The 21,824-nt window shown below is 41.6% G+C and overlaps 1 protein-coding gene across 2 annotated transcripts in view; it reads right to left on the minus strand.

Annotated features, from left to right (window-relative positions):
* Window positions 1–21,824, minus strand: part of LOXHD1 (lipoxygenase homology PLAT domains 1) — a 219,867-nt gene that overhangs the window by 44,324 nt on the left and 153,719 nt on the right. For both annotated transcript variants that reach the window (XM_059894273.1, XM_059894272.1), the window contains exons 30-31: window positions 20,316–20,525; window positions 20,057–20,192 (exon numbers count right to left, since the gene is read on the minus strand). In XM_059894273.1, coding sequence (XP_059750256.1) covers window positions 20,057–20,192; window positions 20,316–20,525 — 346 coding nt within the window. The remainder of the gene's footprint in view (window positions 1–20,056; window positions 20,193–20,315; window positions 20,526–21,824) is intronic.

The following is a 21,824-nucleotide window of genomic DNA, read 5'->3' on the forward strand; positions in this document are numbered from 1 at the left end:
AAAGGCAATTTAGAATATCAATGGCCAAATGGAACTTCTGAAATGCCCAAACTGAATTTTTTAATAAACCAAATTGGTATACAATAGTGCTAAAATTTCTAGAACTGAACAGAATGTGTATTTAGGTTGGTACTTTGAGGCTTCCAAACATTATCATAAGCCTAAAATTGCCTCTCTGCAAATGAGTCTTTTCTAAGTAGCAGTATAGATGGGTCTTGTTGTTTTTAATCCAACCAGCCACCCTATGTCTTTTGATTGGTGCATTTAATCCATTGACATTTAAAGTGATTATCGATAGCTATGTCATTTTGTTACTTGTTTTCTGTTTTCTTGTAGTTCTTTGTTCTTTTCTTCTTCTTTTAGTTTCTTCCCTTTTGGTTTGATGATTTGCTTGTGTTCCTTTCTCTCTAGTTTTTTGTGTATCTATTGTAGGTTTTTGATTTGTGGTTATCTTGGGGTTTGGATATGTTGACCCATAACTATATCTACTTTGTTTTAAACTGGTAGTCATTTAAGTTCAAATACTGCCTAAAAGATCTACATTTTTTTTACTCCTCTCCCCCATATTTTGTGTTTTTGATGTCATATTTTATATCTTCATGTCTATCTTTTAGCTATTATAGTTATAGTATTTATTTGCCTTTACTAGTGGGATTTTTCCTTTCCTAGAAGTTCTTACTTCTTGCTGCAGCTTTTTTTTTTAACACCATTATTGGACTATAATTGCTCTACAATGGTGTGCTAGTTTCTACTTTATGACAAAGTGAATCAGCGATACATACAACATACACATATATCCCCATACCTCCTCCCTCTTGGGTCTCCCTCCCACGTCTCCCTCCTACCCTCCCTATCCCACCCCTCTAGGTGGTCACAAAGCACCGAGCTCATCTCCCTGTGCTATGTGGCTGCTTCCCACTAGCTATCGATTTTACATTTGGTAGTGTATATATGTCCATGCCACTCTCTCACTTCGTCGCAGCTTACCCTTCCCCCTCCTCATGTCCTCAGGTCCATTCTCTACATCTGCGTCTTTATTCCTGTCCTGCCCATAGGTTCTTCAGAACCTTTTTTTTTTTTTAGATTCCATATATATATGTGTTCGCATATGTTATTTGTTTTTCTCTTTCTGACTTACTTCACTCTGTATGACAGACACTAGGTCCATCCACCTCACTACAAATAACTCAATTTCGTTTCTTTTTATGGCGGAGTAATATTCCATTGTACACATGTGCCACATCTTCTTTACCCATTCATCTGTCGATGAACACTTAGGTTGCTTCCTTGTCCTGGCTTTTGTAAATAGAGGTGCTATGAGCATTGTGGTACATGACTCATTTTGAATTATGATTTTCTCAGGGTATGTGCCCAGTAGTGGGATTGCTGGGTCATATGGGAATTCTATTTTTAGTTTTTTAAGGAATCTCCATACTGTTCTCCATAGTGGCTGTATCAATTTATATTCCCACCAACAGTGCAAGAGGGTTCCCTTTCCTCCACACCCCCTATAGCATTTGTTGTTTGTAGATTTTCTGATGATGCCTATTCTAACTGGTGTGAGGTGATACCTCATTATAATTTTGATTTGCATTTCTCTAATAATTAGTGATGTTGAGCAGCTTTTCATGTGTTTCTTGGCCATCTGTATGTCTTCTTTGGAGAAATGTCTATTTAGGTCTTCTGCCCATTTTTGGATTGGGTTGTTTGTTTTTTTTAATATTGAGCTGCATGAGCTGTTTATATATTTTGGAGATTAATCCTTTGTCTGCTGATTCATGTGCAAATATTTTCTCCCATTCTGAGAGCTGCCTTTTCATCTTGTTTATGGTTTCCTTTGCTGTGCCAAAACTTTGAACTTTCATTAGGTCTCATTTGTTTATTTTTGTTTTTATTTCCATTACTCTAGGAGGTGGATCAAAAAAGATCTTGCTGTGATTTATGTCAAAGAGTGTTCTTCCTATGTTTTCCGCTAAGAGTTTTATACTGCCCGGTCTTACATTTAGGTCTCTAATTCATTTTGAGTTTATTTTTGTGTATGGTGTTAGGGAGTGTTCTAATTTCATTCTTTTACATGTAGCTTTCCAGTTTTCCCAGCACCACTTATTGAAGAGACTGTCTTTTCTCCAGTGTATATCCTTGCCTCCTTTGTCATAGATTAGTTGACCATAGGTGCGTGGGTTTATCTCTGGGCTTTCTATCTGGTTCCATTGATCTATATTTCCGTTTTTGTGCCAGTACCATATTGTCTTGATTACTGTAGCTTTGTAGTATAGTCTGAAGTCAGGGAGTCTGATTCCTCCAGCTCTGCTTTTTCCCCTCAAGACTGCTTTGGCTACTCGGGGTCTTTTGTGTCTCCATACAAATTTTAAGATATTTTGTTCTAGTTCTGTAAAAAAATGCCATTGGTAATTTGATAGGGATTGCACTGAATCTGTAGATTGCTTTGGGTAGTATAGTCATTTTCACAATATTGATTCTTCCAATCCAAGAACATGGTATATCTCTCCATCTGTTGGTATCATCTTTAATTTCTTTCATCAGTGTCTTATAGTTTTCTGCATACAGGTCTTTTGTGTCCCTAGGTAGGTTTATTCCTAGGTATTTTATTCTTTTTGTTGCAATGGTAAATAGGAGTGTTTTCTTAATTTCTCATTCATATTTTTCATCATTAGTGTATAGGAGTGCAAGAGATTTTTGTGCATTAATTTTGTATACTGAAACTTTACCAAATTCATTGATTAGCTCTAGTAGTTTTCTGGTGGCATCTTTAGGATTCTCTATGTATAGTATCAAGTCATCTGCAAACAGTGACAGTTTTACTTCTTCTTTTCCAATTTGTATTCCTTTTATTTCTTTTTCTTCTCTGATTGCCATGGCTAGGACTTCCAAAACTATGTTGAATAATAGTGGTGAAAGTGGACATCCTTGTCTTGTTCCTGATCTTAGAGGAAATGGTTTCAGTTTTTCACCATTGAGAATGATGTTTGCTGTGGGTTTGTCGTATATGGCCTATATTATGTTGAGGTAGGTTCCCTCTATGCCCACTTTCTGGAGAGTTTTTATCGTAAACGGCTGTTGAATTTTGTCAAAAGCTTTTTCTGCATCTATTGAGATGATCATATGGTTTTTATTCTTCAATTTGTTAATATGGTGTATCACATTGATTGATTTGCATATATTGAAGAATCCTTGCATCCCTGGGTTAAATCCCACTTGATCATGGTGTATGATCCTTTTAATGTGTTGTTGGATTCTGTTTGCTAGTATTTTGTTGAGGATTTTTGCATCTATATTCATCAGTGATATTGGTCTGTACTTTTCTTTTTTTGTAGTATCTTTGTCTGGTTTTGGTATCAGGGTGATGGTGGCCTCATAGAATGAGTTTAGGAGTTTTCCTTCCCCAGCAATTTTTTGGAAGAGTTTGAGAAGGATGGGTGTTAGTTCTTGTCTAAATGCTTGATAGAATTCACCTGTGAAGCCATCTGGTCCTGGACTTTTGTTTGCTGGAAGATTTTAAATCACAGTTTCAATTTCATTACTTGTGATTGGTCTGTTCATATTTTCTATTTCTTCCTGGTTCCATCTTGGAAGGTTATACCTTTCTAAGAATTTGTCCATTTCTTCCAGGTTTTCCATTTTATTGGCATAGAGTTGCTTGTAGTAGTCTCTTAGGATGCTTTGTATTTCTGCGGTGTCTGTTGTAACGTCTCCTTTTACATTTCTAATTTTAGTGATCTGAGTCCTCTCCCTCTTTCTTGGTGAGTCTGGCTAATGGTTTATCAATTTTGTTTATCTTCTCAAAGAACCAGCTTTTAGTTTTATTGATCTTTGCTATTGTTTTCTTTGTTTCTATTTCATTTATTTCTGATCTGATCTTTATGATTTCTTTCCTTCTGCTAACTTTGGGTTTTGTTTGTTCTTCTTTCTCCAGTTCCTTTAGGTGTAAGGTTAGATTGTTTATTTGAGATTTTTCTTGTTTCTTGAGGTAAACTTGTATAGCTATAAACTTCCCTCTTAGAACTGCTTTTGCTGCATCCCATAGGTTTTGGATCGTCGTGTTTTCATTGTCATTTGTCTCTAGGTATTTTTTGATTTCCTCTTTGATTTCTTCAGTGATCTCTTGGTTATTTAGTAACGTATTGTTTACCATCCATGTGTTTGTGTTTTTTACTTTATTTTCCCTCTAATTGATTTCTAATCTCATAGCATTGTTGTCAGAAAAGATGCTTGATATGATTTCAATTTTCTTAAATTTACTGAGGCTTGATTTGTGACCCAAGGTGTGATCTATCCTGGAGAATGTTCTGTGAGGACTTGAGAAGAAAGTGTAATCTGCTGTTTTTGGATGGAATGTCCTATAAATATCAATTAAATCTATCTGATCTATTGTGTCATTTAAACTTGTGTATCCTTATTAATTTTCTGTTTTGTATGATCTGTCATGATCATTGGTGTAAGTGAGGTGTCAAAGTCCCCCACTATTATTGTGTTACTGTTGATTTCCTCTTTTAGAGATGTTAGCAGTTGCCTTATGTGTTGAGGTACTCCTACGTTGGGTGCATATATATTTATAATTGTTATATCTTCTTCTTGGATTGATCCTTTGATCATTTTGTAGTGTCCTTCCTTGTCTCTTGTAACATTCTTTATTTTAAAGTCTATTTTATCTGATATGAGTATAGCTACTCCAGCTTTGTTTTGATTTCCATTTGCATGGAATATCTTTTTCCATCCCCTCACTTTCAGTCTGTATGTGTCCCTAGGTCTGAAGTGGGTCTCTTGTAGACAGCATATATGTGGGTCTTGTTTTTGTACCCATTTAGCAAGCCTGTGTCTTTTGGTTGGAGCATTTACTCCATTCAGGTTTAAGGTAATTATCGATAGGTATGTTCCTATGACCATTTTCTTAATTGTTTTGGGTTTGGTTTTGTAGGTCCTTTTCTTCTCTTGTGTCTCCCAGTTAGAGAAGTTCCTTTAGCATTTGTTGTAGAGCTGGTTTGGTGGTGCTAAATTCTCTTAACTTTTGCTTGTCTGTAAAGCTTTTGGTTTCTCCATCGAATCTGAATGAGATCCTAGCTGGATAGAGTAATCTTGGTTGTAGGTTCTTCTCTTTCATCACTTTAAGTATATCATGCCACTCCCTTCTGGCCTGTGTAGTTTCTGCTGAGAAATCAACTGTTAACCTTATGGGAGTTCCCTTGTATGTTATTTGTCGTTTTTCCCTTGCTGCTTTCAATAATTTTTCTTTGTCTTTATTTTTTGCCCGTTTGATTACTATGTGTCTTGGCGTGTTTCTCCTTGAGTTTATCCTGTATGGGACTCTATGTGCTTCCTGGACCTGGGTGGCTATTTCTTTTCCCGTGTTAGGGAAATTTTCGACTATAATCTCTTCAAATATTTTCTCAGGTCCTTTCTTTCTCTCTTCTCCTTCTGGGACCCCTATAATGCAAATGTTGTTGCATTTAATGTTGTCCCCTCTTTGTCTGTGTTCATTTCTTTTCATTCTTTTTTCATTATTCTGTTCCACAGCAGTGAATTCCACCATTCTGTCTTCCAGGTCACTTATCCGTTCTTCTGCCTCAGTTATTCTGCTGTTGATTCCTTCTAGTGTATTTTTCATTTCAATTATTGTATTGTTCATATCTGTTTGCTTATTCTTTAATTCTTCTAGGTCTTTGTTAAACATTTCTTGCATCTTCTCGATCTTTGCCTCTATCCTTTTTCTGAGGTCCTGGATCATCTTCACTATCATTATTCTGAATTCTTTTTCTGGAAGATTGCCTATCTCCATTTCATTTAGTTGTTTTTCTGGGATTTTATCTTCTTCCTTCATCTGCTACATAGCCCTATGCCTTTTCATCTTGTCTATCTCTCTGTGAATGTGGTTTTTGCTCCACAGGCTGCAGGATTGTAGTTCTTCTTGCTTCTGCCCTCAATTTTCTTAAATTTACCAAGGCTTGATTTGTGACCCAAGATATGATCTATCCTAGAGAATGTTCCATGAGCACTTGAGAAGAAAGTGTATTCTGTTGTTTTTAGATGGAATGTTCTACAAATATTAATTAAGTCCATCTTTTTACATGTATTATTTAAAGCTTGTGTTTCCTTATTTATTTTCATTTTGGATGATCTGCCTATTGGTGAAAGTGGGGTGTTAAAGTCCCCTACTATGATTGTGTTACTGTTGATTTCCCCTTTTATGGCTGTTAGCATTTGCTTTATGTACTGAGGTGCTCCTATGTCAGGTGCATAAATATTTACAAGTGTTATGTGTTCTTCTTGATTGATCCCTTGATCATTATGTAGTGTCCTTCTTTGTCTCTTATAATAGTCTTTATTTTAAAGTCTATTTTGTCTGATATGAGAATTGTTTCTCCAGCTTTCTTTTGATTTCCATTTGCATAGAATATCTTTTTCCATCCCCTCACTTTCAGTCTGTATGTGTCCCTAGATCTGAAGTGGGTCTCTTGGAGACAGCATATATACAGGTCTTGTTTTTGTATCCATTCAGCCAGTCTCTGTCTTTTGGTTGGAGCATTTAATCCATTTACATTTTTAAAAACATCTTTTTTGGAGTATAATTGCTTTACAATGGTGTGTTAGTTTCTGCTGTATAACAAAATGAATCAGTTATACATATACATATATCCCCATATCTCTTCCCTCTTGCATCTCCTTCCCTCCCACACTGCCTATCTCACCCCTCTAGGTGGTCACAAAGCACTGAGCTGATCTCCCTGTGCTATGTGGCTGCTTCCGACTAGCTATCTATTTTACGTTTGGTAGTGTATATATGTCCATGCCACTCTCTCAGTTTGTCCCAGCTTACCCTTCCCCCTCCCAGTGTCCTCAAGTCCACTCTCTAGTAGGTCTGCATCTTTATTCCCGTCTTGCCCCTAGGTTCTTCATGACCATTTTTTTTTTTTTTTTAGATTCCATATATATGTGTTAGCATATGGTATTTGTTTTTCTCTTTCTGACTTACTTCACTCTGTATGACAGACCCTAGGTCCATCCACCTCACTACAAATAACTCAATTTCATTTCTTTTTATGGCTGAGTAATATTCCATTGTATATATGTGTCACATCTTCTTTATCCATTCATCTGTCGATGGACACTTGAGGAGGTGGACTTTGGGAGCAATGATATATATATATATATATTTCCCCTTTTTCTCTTTTTCTTAGTGTGTATGTGTATGCTTCTGTGTGTGATTTTGTTTGTATAGCTTTGCTTTTACCATTTGTCCTAGGGTTCTGTCTGCCCGTTTTTTAAATTTCCCCCCCTTTTTTTTAGTATAGTTTCTAGCGCTTGTTATCATTGGTGGATTTGTTTTTTGGTTTGGTTGCTCTCTTCTTTCTTTCTTTCTTTTATTTTTATTACTTAAAATTTTTTTTTAATAATTAATTTTTTTAATTATTTTATTTTATTTTATTTTACCTTTTTCATTCTTTCTTTCTTTTTTTCTCCCTCTTATTCTGAGCCGTGTGGATGACAGGCTCTTGGTGCTCCACCCAGGCATGAGGGCTGTGCCTCTGAGGTGGGAGAACCAAGTTCAGGACATTGGTCCACCAGAGGCCTCCCAGCTCCACGATTGATAACTACCTTAAATGTAAATGGTGGGCTGGTCCATGTCTGGTGGTGTGTTTTGGGGTGTCTGTGACCTTATTATGATTTTAGGCAGCCTCTCTGCTAATGGGTGGGGTTGTGTTCATGTCTTGCTAGTTGTTTGGTATAGGGTGTCTAGCACTGTAGCTTGCTGGTCATTGAGTGGAGCTGGGTGTTAGCGTTGAGATGGAGATCTCTGGGAGCACTTTCACTGTTTGATATTACATGGAGCCAGGAGGTCTCTGGTGGACCAATGTCCTGAACTCAGCTCTCCCACGTCAGAGGCACAGGCCTGACACCCAGCTGGAGCACCAAGACCCTGTAAGCCACACGGTTCAGAAGAAAAGGGAGAAAAAAAGAAAGAAAGAAAAATAAAATAAAATAAATAAAGTTATTAAAATAAAAAAATTATTAAAAATTTAAAAGTTAAAAAGTAATAAAAAAAAAGAAAGAAAGAAGAGAGCAACCAAACCAAAAAACAAATCCACCAGTGATAACAAGTGCTAAAAACTATACTTAAAAAAAAAAAAAAAAGGACAGACAGAACCCTAGGATAAAGCGTAAAAGCAAAGCTATTCAGACAAATTCACACAAAGAAGCATACACATAGACACTCACAAAAAGAGAAAAAGGAAAAATATATATGTCTATATATATAAAAAAAGGAAGAGAGCAACCAAATCAATAAACAAATCTTCCAACGATAATAAATTCTAAATACTAAACTAAGGTGAACATAAAACCAGAAACAAATTATTTGCAGAAAGCAAACCCCAAGTCTACAGTTGCTCCCAAAGTCCACCTCCTCAATTTGAGATGATCCGTTGTCTATTCAGGTATTCCACAGTGGCAGGGTACATCAGGTTGATTGTGGAGCTTTAATCCGCTGCTTCTGAGGCTGCTGGGAGAGATTTCCCTTTCTCTTCTTTGTTCGCACAGCTCCCGGGGTTCAGCTTTGGATTTGGCCCCGCCTCTACGTGTAGGTCGCCTGAGGGCATCTGTTCTTTGCTCAGAGAGGACGGGGTTAAAGTAGCAGCTGATTAGGGGGTTCTGGCTCACTCAGGCCGGGGTGAGGAAGGGGTATGGAATGCGGAGCAAGCCTGCGGCGGCAGAGGCCAGTGTGACGTTGCAACAGCCTGAGGTGTGCCGTGTGTTCTCCCGGGGAAGTTGTCCCTGGATGATGGGACCCTGGCAGTGGTGGGCTGCATGGGCTCCCGGGAGGGGAGGTGTGGAGAGTGACCTGTGCTTGCACACAGGCTTCTTGGTGGCTGCAGCAGCAGCCTTAGCATTTCATGCCTGTCTCTGGTGTCTGCGCTGGTAGCCGCAGCTCGCGCCCGTCTCTGGAGCTTGTTTAGGTGGTGCTCTGAATCCCCTCTCCTCGCGCACCCTGAAACAATGGTCTCTTGCCTCTTAGGTAGGTCCAGACTTTTTCCTGGACTCCCTCTCGGCTATAGCTGTGGCACACTAGACCCTTCAGGCTGTGTTCACGCAGCCAACCCTAGTCCTCTCCCTGGGATCCGACCTCCGAAGCCCGAACCTCAGCTCCCAGCCCCCGCCCGCCCTGGCAGGTGAGCTGACAAGCCTCTCAGGCTGATGAGCGCTGATCGGCACCGATCCTCTGTGCAGGAATCTCTCCGCTTTGCCCTCCGCACCCCTGTTGCTGCGCTCTCCTCCGTGGCTTCGAAGCTTCCCCCCCACCACCCACAGTCTCCGCCCTCAAAGGGGCTTCCTAGTGAGTGGAAACCTTTCCTCCTTCACAGCTCCCACTGGTGCAGGTCCTGTCCCTATTCTTTTGTCTCTGTTTTTTTCTTTTTTCTTTTGCCCTACCCAGGTACGTGGGGAGTTTCTTGCCTTTTGGGAGGTCTGAGGTCTTCTGCCAGTGTTCAGTAGGTGTTCTGTAGGAGTTGTTCCACATGTAGATGTATTTCTGATGTATTTGTGGGGAGGAAGGTGAACTCCACGTCTTACTCCTCCGCCATCTTGAAGTCTCTGCAGCCTTTTCTTTTCCACTTAGAGAAGACCCTTTAACATTTCTTTTAGGGTCAGTTTAGTATTTATGAACTTTTAATTTTTGTTTGTCTGAGAAGTTCTTTATCTCTCCAGCAAGAATGATAATCTTGCTTGGTAGAGTGCCCTATGTTGTAGGTTTTTCCCTTTCAGCATTTCAGATATATCATGCCACTCCCTTCCGGTCTACAAAGTGTCTGCAGAAAAATCAGCTGGTAGCCTTATGGGGGTTCCTTTGTATGTGACTCTTTTTTTCCACAGTGTCTGGTACTTTTTTTTTTTTTAATTAAAGTATAGTTGATTTACAATATGTGACTCTGTTTTTCTCTTGCTGCCTTTAGAATTCTCTCTTTACCTTTAACTTTTGCCATTGTTATTATATGTCTTGCTGTGGGTCTCTTTGGGTTCATCTCGTTTGGGACTTTCAGGGTTTCCTGTATCTGGATATCTGTTTCATTTATCAGGTTCAGAAAGTTTTCAGCCATACTCTCATTAAATACATTTTTGACCTTTTTCTCTCCCTTCTCCTTCTGGGATCTTTATAATGTGAGTGTTAGTGTGCTTGATGTTCTCTCAGAGGTCCCTTAAACTCTTCCCATTTTTTAAAATTTGATTTTCTTTTTGCTGTTTTCATTGGATTTCCATTATTCTATCTTCCAGATCACTTCTGCATTCTTCTGTATCACCTCGTCTGCTGTTAGTTCCTTCTAGTGTGTTTTTCATTTGTTATCGTATTCTTCAGCTCTAATTGGTTCTATTTTTATATTTTCTAGTTGCTTGTTAAAATTTTCACTGTGTTCATCCATTTTTTTCCCTTAGTTCAGTTAGCATTCTTATTACTAATGCTTTGAACTCTTCATCTGGTAAATTATTTACCTCTGTTTTATTCGTTGTTTTTTCAGAGTTTCTTTCTTGTTCTTTCATTTGAAACACATTCCTCTGTCTTCGCATTTTGCTTAACTTTCTCTGTCTCTATGAAATTGGGTAAAACAGTTACCTATCCCAGTCTTGAAGGGGTGTCCTTGTGTGGGAGCAATCCTATGCAGTCTGTGTGTGCCCAATGGCTTTGGGGAGAGAGCTGGATCTGAAGTCAGCACAAGTCATGTCGTCCCCTGGGGTGTGCTGGCAGCTATCGCCTTGGTGAGAAGTGGGGTTGGAGATGCAGAGGCTAGAGCCAGAGCCAGTTATGAGCCAGGGCTTCTGCTATGCTCAGTGGCCAACACCATCCTCTTGGGGTTGGGGTCAGGTGTCAGGGTGCTGAGGCAGAAGTCCTGAGGGTCAGGTGCAAACTGGTTCCGTTCCTTCTAAGTGGGTTCTCTCCCCTCCTAGCATTAGCACCTTTATCCAAGAGGGGAGTAGTGTTGGAGCAAGAGAGGTCAGAGTGGGCACCCAGTGTGGGCCAGGGCATGCACTGGCTGGTCCTGGTACATCGGTCGGAGCTCCAGTGTGCTCTTGATCCACCATCTCTGCGAGTGCCAGTAATGGCCACGCTCACCCTATTCAGATGAAGTGCCAGGTCCAAGTTGGCTCTGTCCCCCACAAAATTGCACACTTTCCTCGGCAATGACAGCCTTCACCCTAGTGGAGCTGCACTGGAGCTAGAGGAGTGGAGTGGGTGCTCGGTGTGGGAAACAGGCTGGAGTCCTGGGAAGTGTCATTCTTCTTCCTCTGCCTTGTCCCTGGGAGTAAGCAAGCCTATGTGCAGAGTCTAGGTTTCTTACAGCCCTCATGTTAGTCCCACTGGTTTTCAAGCCAGTTAAGGGAAGTTCTCTCCTTGGTGTCAGACCCCAGGGCAAGGGTGTCCAGTATGTGACTTGAACTGCTCACTCCCCAAGGAGGATCTCTGAGCCTGTGTAATCCCCTCCTCTTCTGTGTCCCCTCCTAGGGCACAGGTCCTGACCTGATCGATTCTCCCCTTCCTGACTTCCACGTGGATCTTTCTTTACAGCCTTGGTTGATAAGTGTCTTTCTGCCAGCCTCCAGTTTATTTTCAGTGAGAACTGCTCCACATGTAGATGTATTTTTGATGTGTTCATAGCGGGAGTTGAGCTTGGTCTCCTCCTACTCCACCATCTTGATCTCCTCCCTCCTAAATCCTTAATTTCTTATATTCCCTGGAATAAAGCTGAACTTTGAGCCATAGTCAAAGATTTTCCCAAAGTAACCAATTATCCTTACAGATTTGAGGAGGAATTGAATGTAGTCATTCAAACTCATCAACCTGGTTTCTCTGACATATCAGCTAGTTCATATGCTTGGTGGTGAAGGCCAGGCCCAGCACTGAATGAAAACTGTTAATTGGGGCTTTCCTGGTGGCGCAGTGGTTAAGAACCACCTGCCAATGCAGGGAACATGGGTTCGATCCCTGGTCTGGGAAGATCCCACATGCCACGGAGCAACTTAAGTCTGTGTGCCACGACTACTGAGCCTGCGCTCTAGAGCCCACGAGCCACAACTACTGAAGCCCGCACGCCTAGAGCCTGTGCTCCACTGCGATGAGAAGCCCATGCACTGCAACGAAGAGTAGCCCCTGCTTGCTGCAACTAGAGAAAGCCCACACGCAGAAACAAAGGCCCAACGCAGCCATAAATAAATAAATAAATAAATAAATAAATAAATTTATTAAAAAAGAAAACTGTTAATTGGGAAAATCCTGAAAGGTGTCTAGACTCACAACTGGGAAGCCATCCTGCTATCTCACTATAGAAATACCTTGAGGATATTGCAGTTTCAGACCACTGCCATAAGGCAAATATTGCAATAAAGTGAGTCACATAAATTTTTTGGTTTCCCAGTGGATATAAAAGTTATGCTTATGCTAGACTGTAATCTATTAAATGTGCAATTGCATTATATCTAAAAAAAATACATACCTTAATTTAAAAATACTTTATCGCCAAAAAATGCTAACGACCACCTGAGCCTTCAGTGAGTCATAACCTTTGCTGGTGGAGGGTCTTGCTTCAGTGTTGGTGGCTTCTGACTGGTCAGGGTGGTGGTGCTGAAGGCTGGGGCAGCTGGGGCAATTTCTTAAAATAAGACAACAGTGAAGTTTGCCACATTGATTGACTCTTCCTTTCATGAACAATTTCTCTGTAGTGTGCAATGCTCTCTGATAGCATTTTACCCACAGTAGAACTTCTTTCAAAATTGGAGTCACTTTTCTCAAACCCTGTTACTGCTTTATCAGCTAAGTTTAAGTAATATTCTAAATCTTATATTGTCATTTCAACAATCTTCACAGTATCTTCACCAGGAGTAGATTCCTTTTCAAGAAACCACTTTCTTTGCTCATCCATAAGAAGCAACTTCACATCTGCTAAAGTTTTATCATGAGATTGCAGCAATTCAGTCACATTTTCAGGTTCCACCTCTAATTCTAGCTGTCTTGCTATTTCCACCACACCTGCAGTTACTTCCTCCACTGAAGTCTTGAACCCCTCGAAGTCATCCATGAGGGCTGGAGTCAACTTCTTTCAAACTCCTGCTAATGCTGATATTTTGACCTCTTCTCATGAATCACAGATATTTTCAGTGGCATCCAGAAGGGTGAATTCTTTCCAGAGGCTTTCAGTTCACTTTGCCCAGATCTAATAAAGGAATCAGTATCTATGCCAGCTATAGCCTTATAAAATGTATTTATTAAAGAATAAGACTTGAAAGTCAAAATGACTCCTTGATCCGTGGGCTGCAGAATGGATGTTGTGTTAGCAGGCATGAAAACAACATTAATCTCACTGTACATCTCCATCAGAGCTCTTGGGTGACCAGGTGCATTGTCAATGAGTAGTAATATTTTGAAAAGAATCTTTTTTTGCTTTCTTTCTGAGCAGTATGTCTCAACAGTGGGCTTAAAATATTCAGTAAATTATGCTGTAAAGCGATGTGCTGTCATCCAGGCTTTGTTGTTCCATTTATAGAGCACAGACAAAGTAGATTGAACATAACGCTTAAGGGCCCTAGGATTTTCAGAATGGTGAATGAGAATTGGCTTCAAATTAAAATCACTGGCTGCATGAGCCCCTAACAAGAGATTCAGCTGTTCTTTAAAGCTTTGAAGCCAGGTATTGACTTCTCTCTAGCTATAAAAGTCCTAGATGGCATCTTCTTCCAATATAAGGCTGTTTTGCCTACATGGAAAATCTGTTTAGTGTAGCTGCCTTCATTACCTTAGCTAGATCTTCTGGATAACTTGCTGCAGCTTCTACATCAGCGCGTGCTACTTCACCTTGCACTCTGATGTTATAGAGACAGCTTCTTTCCTTAAACCTCATGAACCAACCTCTGCTAATTTCAAACTTTTCTCCTGCAGCTTCCTTACCTCTCTCAGCCTTCATAGAATTGAAGAGTTAAAGGCTTGCTCTGGATTAGCCTTTGTCTTAAGGGAATGTTGTGGCTGGTTTGATCTTCTATCCAGACCATGAAAACTTTCTCCATATTTGCAATAAGGCTGTTTCACTTTCTTATCATTCGTGTGTTCACTGGAGTAGCATGTTTATAATAATTTCCTTCAAGAACTTTTTCTTTACATTCACAACTCTTTGGTGCAAGAGGCCTAGCTTTCAGACTGTCCTGGCTTTCAATATACCTTCCTAACTAAGCCTAGTCATTTTAAGCTTTTGACTTAAAGTGAGAGATTTGCAACTTCCTTTCATTGACCACTCAGAAGGCCATTGTAGGCATTAACTGGCCTAATTTCAATATTGTTGTGTCTCTGGGAATAGGGAGGCCACAGGAGAGGGAGGCAGGGAATGGCTGGTTGGTAGAGCAGTCAGAACATGCACAACGTTTATTGATTAAGTTCACTATCTTATATTGGCTCACCTATCTTATATAGGTTCGTAGCACACCAAAACAATTACAATAGTACCATCAAAGATCACTCATCACAGATCACCAGAACAAATAATGAAAAAGCTTGACATATTGCAAGAATTACCAAAATGTGACACAAAGACAAGGAAAGGAGCAAATACTGTTGGAAAAATGGCGCTGATAGACTTGCTCTACACTGGGATGCCACGAACCTTCAATTTGTAAAAAACGCAATATCTGTGAAGCACAATAAAGCAAAGTGCAATAAAACGAGGTATATGATCAGGCTCAGGCAAGCACTAGGTGACTTCATTGGGCAATTCCTAAGGCTTTTCCAAAGCCTGTTGATTGGAACAAAATTCAGGCTTGCACACAAAAATCTGATGAACCTGTTCATAACTATTATAATTGACTTCAGATTATTGATTCCACCTGAGTAGCTTTTAACTCTGTGTGTATTAATAGCTAAACAGGAAACTTTCACTTCTAGCAAAAAAGGACCAGGATGGAATCGTAAACTATGTCCACTACAGGTTAGTTAACCTGGCACACCAGCTCTCTCGCACTCTAGATGAGCCACCTAAAAGGAGGACCACCAAAATTCTTATTCTTCATCTCCAACAATTGAAGGCCCCTAAACAAAACCTAAACCCTTTAGTTTCTGCTATTATTGCAAACATACAGGACATTGGAAAAGAGATTGCTACAGATTTAAGTGCTTCAGGCACCTTCAGCCCTCCAACGTCCTCCCAGTTCTCAGTGACAGGGCTCACAGAAAATACAGGAGCTCTTCCCAATCCTCCCCCTTAATCAGCTTGGAGAAACATTTCTCCAGGTTGGGAATGAATCTCTCCCAGTCCTAACTGTCACGGAGCCACACTCCCAATGCTCAACCCCCCTACTCAAGCAGCCCCTGCCCCAGAGTACTAAAACACTTCAAATAGTGGGGATCTCTAATGAACCTCAAGAGGTTCCTGTCTGTGAACCTATTCCCTTTTGTTTAGGCCCTTTGAGAAATACACACCCTTCTCTCCTTTGTTCCTCCACTCGCATTTATTAGGCCAAGACTTCTTAGAGAAGTATCATGTTGGAATTTCTCCCCCAAAGGGGAAATAATTTTAGAACTTGACAGTAGTCATCAACGCAGCCAACCAGATGAGTTAAATGACACTTTGACATTTTTTATTTGTTCCACCTCTGACAGTACTAGAGATGATTCTGGAAACACTGATGATTTGTCCCTATTGAATCAGCTACCAGCTTCCTTAAGGGCAAAACCTCCAACCAATACTGGTAAAAATTCACAGTGTACCTCCCACCAAGATTCAAATAGATTCCCAAAAATCTCTTCTCAGAATTAATCAATATCGTATAAGTGAAGAAGCCCTTCAAGGCATAAAGTCAATAATAGAAGATTGCAAGGCTCAAGGCTTCATTATTTCTTGTACTAGCCCCTGTAACTCTCCCATTTGCTGGTGAGAAAACGTAAGCATCAAGGGTAGAGGTTCGTCTTGGACCTCGAGCAATAGAAAACATAGTTATCCCTCAACACCCTATTGTTCCTAAACCTCAAATGTTACTAATATTCATTCCCACTGGAACAAATTCTTGACTGTAAATGATTTATGCAGTACATCAATTAGTATTCCAGTTGATGAAGCTAGCCAATACCTTTTTGCATTCACTTGGGAAGAAAAACAATTCCCCTGGACAGCAATGCTTCAGGGTTTTTCTAGGAGTCCTTATTTCTCACAAATCCTGAAGCCTGATCTGGATGATATAAATTTCCATAGGGATCTATTTTGTTGCAATACGTGGATGATTTGTTTCTTTTCTCTCCTTCTCAAGCTTCCTCATAAGAAGACAGTGTCTACTTGCTAAAGCTTTTAATCTTGAAGGGACATAAGATTGCCAAAGAAAAGTTGCAGTTTGTCCAAACCTAGTTTCAATATTTACAGCATTTTATATCAGAACAAGAGCTATACCTAGTTCCAGATAGACTTCATGGGGTCCCAAGTTTCCCCAAACCCCAAACTAAGCACTGACTGCTTGGTTTTCTTGGGCTACTTTGTTATTGCGAAAATTGGATTCCAAATTTCTCTCTTATGGCCAAACCTCTGTATGTTTTACTAAACAATAACAACTCTGACCTAATATTATGGGAAGAACCAGTTACATAGCTTTTAAGGCCTTAAAGGAGAGTTTGATGAACCCACCTGCCCTTGGACATCCCAAATGGAAATCAGATTTCCTTTTCCCTTTTTGTGTATGAAAAGGAAGAGGCTATCCCTGGGGTATTTACCCCAAAACACAAGGACAGCCATTGGCCCATAGGGCATTGTAGCCAGCAACTGGAGCCTGTGCCACTGGGATACCACCTTTGCCTTAGAGACATTACAGCCGCTGCCTTTTTGGTTAAGGGCTACTGAGAAAATCATTGTGGGATCTTCTTTAACTATTTTTGTACCTCATGAAGTAGAAGCCCTCCTGAATTCTCATCATACGCAACATTTCTAAGTCAGCCACCTTGCTTCCTATGAAGTCCTTTTGTTAACTGCTCCTCACATAACTCTTTTTTTAAAAAAAATATATTTATTTATTTATTTTTGGCTGCGTTGGGTCTTCATTGCTGCACGCAGGCTTTCTCTAGTTGCGGCGAGCAGGGGCTACTCTTTGTTGTGGTGCACGGGCTTCTCACTGCGGTAGCTTCTCTTGTTGCAGAGCACGGGCTCTAGGCACGCAGGCTTCAGTAGTCGTAGCACGTGGGCTCTAGAGCACAGGCTCTGTAGTTGTGGCGCATGGGCTTAGTTGCTCCGTGGCATGTGGGATCTTCCCGGACCAGGGCTCAAACCCGTGTTCCCTGCATTGGCAGGCAGATTCTTAACCACTGTGCCACCAGGGAAGTCCCCACATAACTCTTTTACGTTGTAATAACCTTAACCTGGCTACTCTTCTCCTCTCCCTCTGTGATGAAGTCCCTCACCACTGCTTAATGGTGATGGGTCGCCTCCTGACTCCTCCTGATAATCTTCAGGAAATTCTTTTGGGTATTGTTGACTTCTCATGGTTCATTGATAGTTCTTATTCAGAAGGTGACAATGACAAATATTGTGCTGGGTATGTGATTGCAACTCCTTTTGATGTTGTTACCTATGGCTACTTCAGCCCTGTGGTTTATATGGTTACTCAAAAGTGATCTCAATAGGTTACAATCTTACACGAGCTCGTAATTTAACCAAGGACAAAACTGTCAATATTCATACTGATAGTAGATATGCTTTTGGAATAGCTTGTGATTTTTTTGGAATGTTGTGGGAAGAGCATGGCTTCTTTACTTCCAGTGGAAATAAAATTTAAAATGATCCCTATGTTCAGGAATTATTGGATGCAATGTTTTAGCTATTGATAAGATTCTGAGGCATTGTAAACTTGACTCTTTGGAAGCTGAGGGAAATCACCTTGCTGACATTTCTGCAAGGAATGCTGACCTTAAAGGAACTGAAAGCAGGCAAACCTCTGTCATGGTCCAAAGGGATATTTCCCCAAATGATAACATAGCGAAACTGGCTAGAGAAGCCCAACAATTGGCCTCAGAAAAAAGAAAAACAAGATTGAAAATTCAACAGTTGTTGGTTTGATAAAAAGAGAAAGCTCTGATTTGGGCCAAATAACAACCCAGTCCTACTAGAGATCTAAAATTCCCACTAATCACCATTGTACATGTATTAAACCATTGGTCTACTGGCAAAAAGATAGCATCCATGAATCAATATTAGTGAGGAAACATTAACAAGGCCACAAAAAGTGCCTACCTCACTATTCCACTTATCTGAAATACAACTCAGGGAAGTCTGTTTGTACTGCTCCTGGACATTTTAAACTGCCTACTGGACCATTTGAGGTCTGGTAAATGGATTTCATACAACTTCCTCCGTCTCATGGAGATAAATATCTTTCAGTCATGGTCTGTATGTTTTCACACTGGACTAAAGCCTTCCTTTGCAGACAGGTTACTGTCTCTTCTGTGGCTAAAGTCCTTTTGGAAAAGATTATCCCTACCTGAGGAACTCCTCTCGAACTTCATAGTGATTGAGGAATTCATTTTGCTAGTCAGGTACTTTGACAAGTCTGCACTGTTTGGCTGGTTTTACTTCACTGTGCTTACAGCCCTCAATACTCTGGTTTAGTCAAATGCACTAACGGCATTATTAAGACTCAATGGCAACATTTGTAGAAACCCTCCAAATACCTTGTCCAAAAGCTTTGCCATTGATCCTTCTAAAGTTTAGATCCGCTCCTTTTGGAACTCACAAACACTCGCCCTTTGAGATAGTCACAGGACACCCAAAGCTCTTGGCTTCTGCTTTTTCTGATCCACAGCCAATAAAAGGAGAGATACTCTAATACTGCTTTTGTTAAAAATAATCATGTTTTTTGTAGAGCAATCTTTTCACAGCGTGCTTTCTGGGGACGAAGACCTTAAGCATCACACCTTACAACCTGGATATTTTGTCTCTTGGAAAAGATATCTCCAGAAAGACTATCTTCAATCTTGCTGGAGAGGCCCCTATCAAGTACTGCTAACCAACACTTGTGCTGCCAAACTCCAGGGAATAGACTCTTGGATTCATGTGACAAAGAAGGCAACCAAATCCTGACTGGACTTGCACATCATCTAGTGACATGAAAGTAAATATTTCCTGGAATTGAAGCATACAATATCTGATGAGACAACTTTCCCAAGATATCCAGATCAAGTCTGTCAGAAGTTTCTTTCCAAACCTTTGATGATGACATAACACTTCAGAAAATCTCCAGAGTCTATTATCTTTGTAACATAGACTTTGGATTAAAAAAATGCTTGAGAGGTCTCTCTCCTACCCCTCCTTGTTACTCAAATGTGATCTCATTAGGATTCCAATCTGTACACTTTCTCTCCAACATGGGACATTATACCCAGGAAAGGCCCTTCCTGACATTAAGGGACAAAAAGCTGCTGAAACCAGAAGACCTGACTCTTGATCAGCGATACTTTCATAGAAAGGTCTTGATCAAGAGGAGAAAATGTTAAAAATTAATAAATAGAAACCTCAATTAAATAGAGTCAGGAGACCAGAAGGGGGAGCTCTCATGCCTTGTGACAACAGGCAGAGCCCAACAGGAAGAAGAAAGACTCCTCTTCTCTCCTGGCAACAACTCAGCCAGTGAAAAGCCACGGACTCTTTGTTTACTACAGCCCTCCCAACTTCATTTTCTCCTCTATAAAAGAGTTCTCCTTCCCTTGTTCTATGGGGAATTGCATAGAATAGCAATTCTTGCTCTATGGGGAATAGCTTGCCCTGGTTGCAGACTCCAAGTTGCAATTCTCTGCTGATCCTGAATAAACCCATTTTCACTGGAGAAATGACTGGCAATCTATTTGTTTTAGGTCAACATCTCTCAGTTCACAGGGTTATTGTGGGGATGGAAATAGACAACATGTGAGGAAACTGTGTGTAAATTACAAAGTGTTAAATGTAGGTCAAATGATGGTGGGGGTTTAACACATGGCCTGTCCAAGAACAGCCGAAACGCATCCATGTGCCTGCTCCTCCTCTGATGAGTTCTCTGCTTGACTCACCTGGGCCCTCCTGAACGTAGTCAGCCATGGGCCCTGTCACTGTGGCGATGTCGATGTCGGCCATCTTGGAACTCAGGGTGATCTCCCAGAAGTCAGCGGGGCTGCTGCAGTTGCTGCTTCGGTCCCCAGTGTACTCCTGTCCGGAGGAGCACAACCCAGGCCCATTACATCTCTGGCACCCTGGGTTCCACTGAGCCACCCCAGGTATGAGGAGAACAGGCCATGGCTGAACCAAGCCCCCCGGCTGCCTTTCACGCACCTTCTCATAAAAGAGCCTCTCAAGCCGCCCATCCTCCTTCTTCAGGGACAGCCAGCGCCCGCACAGGAACAGGAACTCGTCCTCGTTGGTGTCGTTCCAGATCTCCACCTTCTCCACGTACCAGTCTGCACACCATTTGGTGTTGTCGTGGCGGAGTTTGATCTTGTAGATGACACCCAGGTCAGCAGCCTCGATGATGAAGGTGTCGGCCTGGGGAGTCCAGATGTGTGGACTTGGATGGCGGGGCGCTCCCCACCTGCACCCACTCCAACCCCATCCATCCAGTACCTTCCATCCCCCTCAATTGTTGGGCTGAACAGACCCTTCCTAGCCAGGAGCCTTCCAGGCCCAAATCCCTAACACAGAGAGTTTGGTATTCCAAGGCCTCGCTTCCACAACGACCCCGTTTTGCAGTCCGACTCCTCTTGGGATAAGCCCTGTGGGTGTTTGGAATATGGACCCTGATGAGCTGTGTGAGTGGGGTGCTCAGCCCGGTACCTGGACATCCTTCATGATGCTGAGTATTGGCTTGAGGTCAGGTGGGAGGCTGGATGGTAAGAGCTATGGAAGAGGTGAAATCTTTCTGAATAATGAGAGGGGGCTTGAAATTCCCAGGGGAAGCTGGCAGTTGGAGGAGCCAGGTCAGGCCGCAGGAGTGCAGGCAGAGAGGGGAGACGCTGTGGTGGAGGCCAGGCCAGGCTGGGGACAGCACAGGGCATATCACCTGGGCTGTGGGTTCATGAGGGATTTTTGTCAGGGGTGTGACACTGGCCCTTCTCTGTGTCCCTGATTATATCTTTAGTGATGTGACGTTGCACTCTTGGGTGCTTGCAGTCTTTTAGGATTGCTCAGTGAGATGTGGAGTTCTAGACTTTGGGTGAAGTGGGGTCAAAACACAGCCGGCAGGAGCCTGGGGAGGGGGAAGAGGGAGAGGTGACCCTGAATGACACCCACTTCCCTTCTGAAAGATATGCTAAGTCACTGTGCTGAGTGCTGGGAACCCAGGGATGATAGGACGCCCTGTGCTCCTCCTCAGGACAGCCCAGGTGGTGGGAGCAGCCACCTGCGTGAGGACTAGGGGCAGGGTTGGCAAGACTTGCCAGGTGGAGGCGTTAAGCTGAAGCTGGGGGGCTGGGCCTTCTAGGCACCCAGGGCAGGTCAGGCTGCGGGCTGAGCAAAGTGCAGGTGAATGGTGTGATGCTGATGGCGGGTGTGGGCCTGTGCAGGCCTTGGGGCACTGGCAAGTGGCTGAGTCCATTAGAGCAAAAATGGGTACACAGCAATTCCACTTTGCATCTGTCCTGGGGGGACACCTTCATATGTGCACAAGGATGCTTATTGCAGGATAATTTTTAACAGTGGAAAATTGGGACCCACCTCGGTGTCCACAGTGCTTAGGGAATGGTTAATAACCATGGCAATGTCGTGTGTGGAATGTTATGTGTGCAGTGGTTACAAAGAACAAGACAACAACATCTGTGTTTGACTATCCTGACAGATAGATTTCGA

The sequence above is a fragment of the Balaenoptera ricei genome, chromosome 14 (assembly GCF_028023285.1).
Source record: "Balaenoptera ricei isolate mBalRic1 chromosome 14, mBalRic1.hap2, whole genome shotgun sequence".
Taxonomy (NCBI): domain Eukaryota; kingdom Metazoa; phylum Chordata; class Mammalia; order Artiodactyla; family Balaenopteridae; genus Balaenoptera; species Balaenoptera ricei.